The 8,880-nt window shown below is 32.0% G+C and overlaps 1 protein-coding gene across 4 annotated transcripts in view; it reads right to left on the bottom strand.

Moving 5' to 3' along the window:
• The window catches only part of Start1 (Steroidogenic acute regulatory protein-like), a 73,510-nt gene extending 67,908 nt beyond the window's left edge, over positions 1-5,602 (bottom strand). For 2 of the 4 annotated variants that reach the window (XM_067276640.1, XM_067276639.1), the window contains exon 1: positions 5,202-5,306. In XM_067276640.1, coding sequence (XP_067132741.1) covers positions 5,202-5,232 — 31 coding nt within the window. In that variant the 5' untranslated portion in view covers positions 5,233-5,306. Of the gene's footprint in view, positions 1-5,201; positions 5,307-5,388 lie in introns of those variants that run through there. The other 2 variants (XM_067276642.1, XM_067276641.1) reach the window with 2 other exon arrangements.
• Positions 5,603-8,880: the final 3,278 nt, after the last annotated feature.

Genomic DNA, 8,880 nt, shown 5'->3' on the forward strand with positions numbered 1-8,880 from the left:
ATAGATCTATTCAATCATTTAATTTTAAATATTACTTTACAAATATTTCAAATACTATGGTTAATTTCAAACATTGTTTAACACCTATACATATCAATTAGAATCAACTGACACAATTTGAAATTAATTAAAATAACTTTACATTTTTGGTCATATTTTTGGCTATAAAAAAATCTCTCCATCTCCGAAAATATCAAACATGTTTTAACAAGCATAAAATTGATTTAATTAACTGAAGATTTGCAAAATTATCTTCCATTTCCATTGAACACAACCTGTAAAAATAGCAATATAAAATATGTTTAGTACAATGCTTTCAGATAAGTACGGTATCTGTATTACATAAAATACAGTACAAACAAATTAGTTTTTTATGGAACGTCATGTCAAATAAAACAGTCTGTTTTTCATAAATTCATAAGATTGCACTGAAATTTTATGATAAAAATTACTGTATACATACAACACCGATACAATGCCAATGAAACAAACAAAAACAGATGTAGGAAGTGTTCTTAACTTCTCTTCACTTTTAAGCCATGGTCACACCATGTGATTTCCAGCCATGCAGGCAACCGCAACAAGAGTGAATCACACGCATCTTCTCATGGTCACACATTGTTAGCTGGCATTGCAACTCGGAAACATGTGACCCTATAATAAACCAATAAAATTACAGTAGCTTGTTTTTGACTACTTTTGTGAGTTTACCGACATTTTATGTTCTACTTCAGAATATTTATGGAATTTTAGCCACTTTTATTATTAAAATGGCAAGCAGTTCCTTTTCTGTAATGAATAAAAGAAAAAAGGCGATAATTTTGTTAGAGTTGGAGAGAATACACAAAGAGAAAAATAAGAGAAAACTTTCATGCTGGGTTAAATCTTGGCGAAATGAAAATTGTATTTCGTTTTCACCACATCCACTTTGCCTGCTGTTATTTACTATTTTTTTTATTTGAAGAAACATCGTTCTCAGATGATGGAACTTTTTACCTAGTTTTTCAGCTATATTTCAAACAATATTGTCGTTACCAAACTAAAAACAATCAAAACTTTATATCGAGAAATCAAAAAATGGTACTTACAATCAATGCTGAGACTTTCACTTATCTCATGCCATGCCTGTGCTCTTTTATCCTTTCTTCGATAAAACGAAGAATTAAAATCCCACAAGCATTCGTGAGACCGAATTAGCTTTAATAATCTCAATTTTGTTAAACTATCCATTGTCTTTCTTTCCACCATGATGATGAACTATAGTATTTTCAATGTTGCCACCATAAGACGTGGCACATAGACATTTGATGATTGGATGCATGTTTGCAATCGGCACAAGTAGAACAAACTTTTCATTTCTACTCACGCCAGTTTCCGAAGGGGGTTTACTAGTTAACGAGAACAGCTGTAGGAGTTGCAGTTGTCTACGCAGCTAGAAATCGAATGGTGTGACCACGGCTTTACTAGTGTTACTTTTGAATTTTTCACAAATGCACTTTAAAGAAATTCACAGTACTGTTACTATTTGATTTGGATATCATGATGAATACTAAAGATTATGATTAATTGCAGTAGTAATTTCAATACAGAGAATAGATACAAGATATATATCTGTAATTAGAAATTTTTCACAATTTTTTTAATAAAAAAAAATCTCTTTGCCTTACCTTCATATAATTTCAAGTATTTAATAAAAAAACATACTTGTGTATAATAAAATACATAATCAGAAAATCATTTTTAAAATAATGGTCAGGTTTAGATTTCAGATATTTTAGCTAATTTTTGTTTCTTAGATAAAACTTACAATAATGATTTTAATCATGTGGAGCTAATCAATACAAGATTATTACTGAGTTACTACTATACAATGAAAAAATTATAAATGCAAACTAAATATTAGCATCTTTTTCCTATTGTGACCGGCCTTTCAACTAGCTAGTTCATTAACAAACAAAAAACATATTATTATTCTTTTGTCATAAAACAATCATTTAATTTTGTTAACCAAACAATGTATTAAGAATAAACCAAACAATGTATTCAAATGTAAACAAAATAAACTGTCTTCTGATGCTAAACTATAAACAATAATAAAACAAAGTTTAATAATAAATTTTAATTAAAAAAATTAGTTAATAACAGATAAAGTAAAATAATCAAATTTCTTTTATTCTAAATTATTACGATGGAACTTCAGTATACAACCTTAATCCGTTCCTGATGTTTGGACTTATACCGAACAGGATGTATACCAAACCAACCTTTCCCATAAGAAGTAATGTAAAAATGATTAATCCGTTCTCATCTAAGAAAAAACCCTCTTGATATGATATATTAATGGGGTTGTAAAATAATTTAAACACTGTTTGAGCACATTAATAAAAAAATAAATTTTATTATAGATTTTTAAAGTTATTACAGTATATTGTATTATATTATTTAAATCATTAAATCAAAATCAAATCAAACCAAACTCTCCTTAATTCTAATAATCTGTTTAGAAATTGATTAAACCCCTTTCACAACGTTAGCAGATTTAATAACGTCTTTATTTTTCACGATTGTCGATATCGTTGTTCTCGGAATACGGTATGCAACAGTTAAATCTCGAACACCCATGCCACGTTCATATTTCTCAACAATCTCTTTTTTCAGTCCATTGTGGTTCTAGTCATTTTTTTAGTTTTCTGTTGCTTTTCATTTGCCTTTTTGTAATTCATAATTAATAAAAATAATAAAATTTTACTTACAAATTAAAATTAGAAAAAATTTAACAAAGTTATAAACCACGGGACCAGGAATGTCTAGTCTGGTCTAGTATACCGATAGTGCTACTTGTTCATAGATGGCGCGTATAATTGAGTTAAGTCGTATACCGAGCAAAATTTGTTTCATCCGAACAGGACGTATTCCAAATTGGACGTATTCTAAAGCAGACGTATACCGAGGTTCCACTGTACTATTGTAAGATAATTTATGATAGTAATAATCTCATTTTTAATAATACCGTATTTTACGGACTATAAGACGCACTTTTTTCTTCGAAAAAATGACTCCAAAATTCAAATGCGTCTTATAGTCCGTAGCATCTTATAGGTATTTTTTTAAAAGATTGTTTAAAAATTAAGATGCGTCTTATAGTCCATAGCATCTTATAGTCCGTAAAATATGGTAATTCATTTAGTTTCATTTTTTTTTGATATTTCATAATATTCTCTGTCTACCATCTATAGCAGGGGTGGCCAATAAGTCAATTTTGGTCAATTGCTCACGATGTCGTGACTTAATGTATTATATTTTTAACCGAACGCAACAGTATGCATGCAGTTATGATTCGACTCATAAGCAGTGCACCTCGTACTGAAACACAGTGTATAAACATAGTATGTATTTCACACCTCCCCCTTTCCACTTAGACTATGCCTATGACAACAAGTCGATCGCGACACATTTTTAAGATAAAAAGTAGATCTTATGTACACAAAAGTTGGCCACCCCTGATCTATAGCATTGAACAACCTGCAGCCTTTGAGGTCCTAATATACAACCCTCTAGAGCAGGGGTTCTCAAAGTGGGCGTTACCACCCCCCTGTGGGCGGTGAGTAAATCTAGGGGGCGCTGGAGGCAGGGTACTGAACAGTGACCAAAGGCAAAAGTTGGGGTCACTGACGGGTTAGGGGACGTTGGGTATAACTTTATGGAACAAAGGGGGCAGTGGATCAAAAAAGTTTGAGAACCCCTGCTCTAGAGCAGGATGGGCAACCTTTCTCTATGTAAGCATTGCATATCAAAACTTTTGAACTGACACAGGCTGCATACAAGAGGAAAAAAAAAAGCTCATAAATCGCAATCATTTATTCATATATAATTATAAATTAGCATAGGTATACTTAATTTAGCTTCTGGAACTGATGAAAACATAATATATCAGAAATATTTGGTTAAATGTTAATCACTGCTAGTTTTAAATTAGTTTGATGTGAGTCTGATAGCCAATTTCTTGTTTTAATTTTTATTAAATTCATTGCAGGAAAAAACTATTCACATAGATTAAATTGTAGAAAATAACATTTGAATTTTTGCTGAATACTTCCTTAAGCTGGGAATTGATATATTTATTCATATTTTATGTGATGCAAGCTGCAAAAAATATTAATGCAGGCCACAGATTGGCCATCCCTGCTCTAGAGTTTGGCAATGTAATTTTATTTTCCTGTTTTATATCTCATGCCATTATGCAACTCTATTCAAACTGATATTCATGACAAAGAACATTAAAAATAAACTAGACCAGTAAAAAGATGAGAATAAACTATATATTACTAGATTATGTCAGTACTCAGCAAGCTTAAAGCCCGCAATTCCATAAGAAACATTGCATGCACCCCACCAGAAGCTTAGGAAGTTCACTTGTATCCCGACATCCAGAAAAGGATTGTGGTTAATCACCAATCTATATTTGGATGTAAAATTTCTAATCATGTTATTTTCAAAAACTACAAAATCACATCCAGTTAGGCTAGTATTTTTGGCTGGATGATACAGTGGTTAAAGCATCACTAACTGCTCTGGGAGACCAGAGATCAAAACTAGGCAAGCAACCCCAGGAATTTTTTATGGGTGGTTCATCTCAGATCTGTGGACCCTGTCCTTCACTGTCCTCATTAGGAATCAAGTCGAAACTGCCACCGATATACTTCAAATCCATACGGAAATGCTTCCCGATTCAATCTCCAAAATCAGTCATCATTTGAAAACACTACATATAAAGTTTCTGGTGAAATACCAGGGCCGTGTTCAGTAACCCAGAACATCTAAGTTAGAATTCTGAATGGCTTAGTGAGCAGAGCTAAGAATAGATATAAAGAAGCTAGTGGTGGGAGGAGTCAAGCAGTAGTTAGAAATGAGTTCAACATTGCAGCATAACTAGACTTAGCAAGAATTCTGCGTTACTGAACATGGCCCTGTTGTTACCAGATATCAACGACATCATTCATTCATTGCTACTGACAAGCATTTCTGAACAGGCCCTATGAGTAAGCTATAATTTAAAAGGCTGTCTTACTACCCACAAAACAGAGAAAAATTAAAAAAAGAAAAAAACAGCCAAAATTAATTTTTTAAATACTATTATTAACAAAAACTAATGCTGTTTTTTTTATTCAACTAAATAAAATTATTGTCTATAACTAACTTACCTGCACTTTTTATAGCACGAATAAATTGCATTTTAGTTAATATTTATTAGATACAGCAATATTAACAGATAAGAGTTACGTATTTATCAATTAAGATAATTTAAATTGATTCTACAAGCGTATTATTCCGAATAGTTCGTTATTATTAAACCTCATACAGCAAAACTGATAATGAAACAGAACTTACAATTAATTATTGCCTTCTTGCTTTATTAATTGCTACTGTTTTATCTTTTATTCGATTTACGAATTCATCGTATATTGAGCAATTATATTTTAATTTAAAATATGTATCTTTAACGTATTTTTTATCATTTTCGTTTTAGTAGACAAAATGAGTGTAATCAGATTACAATCTTCCGCTGATAAAAGTCAACATTCATAAACACGCCGCAGATTTGCATTTTCCTAAGAGAAGTGTTGCCAGTCTTGAAGTAAAAATAAAATTTTAATTTGTTTTAAAATTTATATCATTACTGGATATAATTTACTAAATTTACTACTTTACTAATTTACTATTTTAATTATATTTTTAATTTATTTCATTTAAAATATATGCTTTCCACTTCAAATTAGTAGTGTCTTGGCTCTGTACATCATACTTTTAACAATACAGTCGTGTCGGTGATCTATTAACCGCTTCCCATGGGGAAAGATTTGAATTAAAATAACATGACTTTCGATGTATCGGAAATTCTTATATAGTTAATCGAGGCCTCTTACCACTAAGCTTTCTATATCTGGTCTTGACTTTCATGTATCTAACTCCGTTCTCGAGATTAAGGAAAGACGGACGGAAGTGGGAATTTATAGATCTACAATTGTTTTCAAATTGCAGCCCAATAAATTATACTATCAAATTTTCATTTTTTTTTTCTTTCCATCTTGCGGACATTAAAAGGGACTTTATCTCGTTCGTTATGAGTTCGATTATTATGGGACGACTAACAAGTAAGTGGTGAGAAACAGGACACATCTGGATTAAAAACCCACGAGAATTTCTGAGGATCCGACCAGACTCGAATTCTGATCTCCCAGAATGTATTATACACAGGGTTGTCGCTATCATTTAGTCAAAATAGGCAACCGCCTAGGGCGTAAGCCATGAAAGAGCGCAAAATTTTAAGCTATGCTTTATTCAGTTTACTAAAATATTAAATTAAATAGTGATATATAATTTAGGTATGGATTCTTTTTCTCTTTCCCTCACATATCACACTATTTTATTATTTAATTTTTGTTTTTTTTTTTTTTTTTGTTTCATACCTAAATGATTTTTTTTAACTCTCTCTACTTTGTGGTCACTAAACAAACCAGGTCCGCCGGGTGGTGAAGGATGGTGCCCGACATATCCCAGACAGAATATCCCCCGAAAAATTCCTAAAATTCCTCAATCTATCCAGATTCGATTCAGGGTCTTCAGAGTCAGTGCCAGATTAAGCTTCTAGTGGGGCCTAGACAAAATTAGAATTGGGCCCCAATTAAATAAATTGCTTCTTAAGAAATATTAAATAATGTCACTTAAAAGTTTTATTAATAATAGAGAATACAAACACTAATGCAATTGTATTGTATAATAAAAGAGTTTCTGGTATTACGAAAAATATATAAGAAGAAGAAATATAATTATAGCCTTTAAAAATTTAAACGTTTCGTTTTCAGATCTTCATTTCAGAAAATTGATCAATAATATCTTCGCAATCTAGCCATTTGAGAGTATCTTCTATAGCAAGCATTGCTAAAGACCTTAGCCTTTTTGTCCTATTAAATTTCTTGAATAATTTTTAATTCGTTTTAAAACAGAGAAAAGATCTCTCTCCTGTTGCATTACTTACATTCATAGTTAAGTAAATTCTTAACAATATTTCGGTATTAGGAAAAGAAGATGCAATGTTATTTTTTATAAACTGGTACATATCTTTCGGGCTTTGCAAATGTGTTTTCTTGCCTTTAAAATAAATTGTGTCAGCACAATGTCCAGTTCTTCAACACGAATGTCATTGAAGTAAACATTTTTATTTCACTTCTATAATCCGATGCACTCTTAAATCTTTAAATTCTGTAAAATATATATATAATATTTTGTTAATTTCTTTATACTTTAGCAATTCTTATGATAATACTTTAATTTTATTATTTAAAAATAACAACATAAATATTCTGTATTATTAAACGGTTATGATGTCACCGGTTGTTCTGCGGTACTTACCGATGTAACCACGGTGACAAAGCGGTTACAGCTGTTCTATTGAATTACAAGATAACGGACACATTGTATCGTGTGACGAATGTGACCGTGATTTTAAAAATTTAGAGGAAATAAAACATATTGTTTCTGTGGTACAAAGCGACCAAGATAGGAAAGCCCTGTCGTCCCAAATTTCAGATGGGGCGACATGGTCAATGGCCAGCAAATGCTACGAAATTATTGCTTTCACAGTATAAACTAATCAAAGATAAATTTCTCCGATACTTGTCCAAAAAATTCTACAAGTTTATTTTCATCTTTTGATGTACTAATTGAATCTTGATCGTCATATGATTCTGAATCGATATTCGAGAGCAATGACAAAATTAATGATAGTCGACTTTCCGCCATGTTAAACACCCAAAATAACCAGCGTGATTAAAAATGTGCTAACTCCCGGAATAACTTGCTATGACCGATGACGTCAATCACCACTATCTCGGTATTACCGGTTAGAATCTCCAAACGAACCCATAGAGTGGCTATAGCGACGTCATGTTTAAAGAAAATTGAATACACGTCCGCCATCACCGCTCTGGGAAACCCGGGATCGAATCCGAACGGGTCGAATAATCCCCAGGAATTTTTCGGGGGTGGTCCGTTCGGATATGTTGAGCCTCGTCCCTCACCACCCGGTCGCCCCATTGTGGGCCTGGCCGAATCCATAATGGGCCTTCTAAAAGAGGCCCTCTTAGTGCCCACAAGGCAGAAAAAGTTAAAAAAAAAAAAAAAAAAAATTGTGTAAAAGTGTGCAAAGAAAAGGAAGACCTTTAAGAGTGGTAATAAAATATTTTGGATAATATTCTCATCTACTTAGTCCTTGTCAGTCAATAGAAATGTGGCTGCTCACGTCGGGTTTTGAAAAATACGTTTTTAGTTCTCTAAATTTACGATGTATTTCTAGATTAGTCAATGTTATAATCAGATTAATAGCAGTAAGATTTATATTTAAAATGTTTTATTGACGTAAATATATATTTTTCTTATATAATCAAAGGTTAAAAAATGCTATATTAATCTGCACATTCTATACGTTTTAATATCTTTTTAATTTTTGATGTTTTCCGCCATATGACACTAAGCTTTACAAGTTTTACAAGTTACCGATTACGAGCAAAAATATATTAAATAGAAAGCTTTGTAACAAATTGAAAGCTACGTGATTTTTACTACCTACTAGGTGTGAGCAATTTTGATTAATTTATGCAATCAATAAAGTTATAATTAGTAACAAGCTAAAGTACTCGCTACAACTGTCATATAGCTTATAACGTTTATGCAACAGGGTCTAGGTAATGAGAGACGCCGCACGACATGTCTGGTACAGACTATCCCCCAAAAATTCTTGGGGTTTTTCGACATGTCAGGATTCGATCTCGGGTTCCCAAACCTTATCTCTCGGTCATCCGGCCGTCGTTAAGGGGTATGTAT

The sequence above is a fragment of the Centruroides vittatus genome, unplaced genomic scaffold (genome assembly GCF_030686945.1).
Source record: "Centruroides vittatus isolate TY-2023 unplaced genomic scaffold, ASM3068694v2 contig_7, whole genome shotgun sequence".
NCBI lineage: Eukaryota > Metazoa > Arthropoda > Arachnida > Scorpiones > Buthidae > Centruroides > Centruroides vittatus.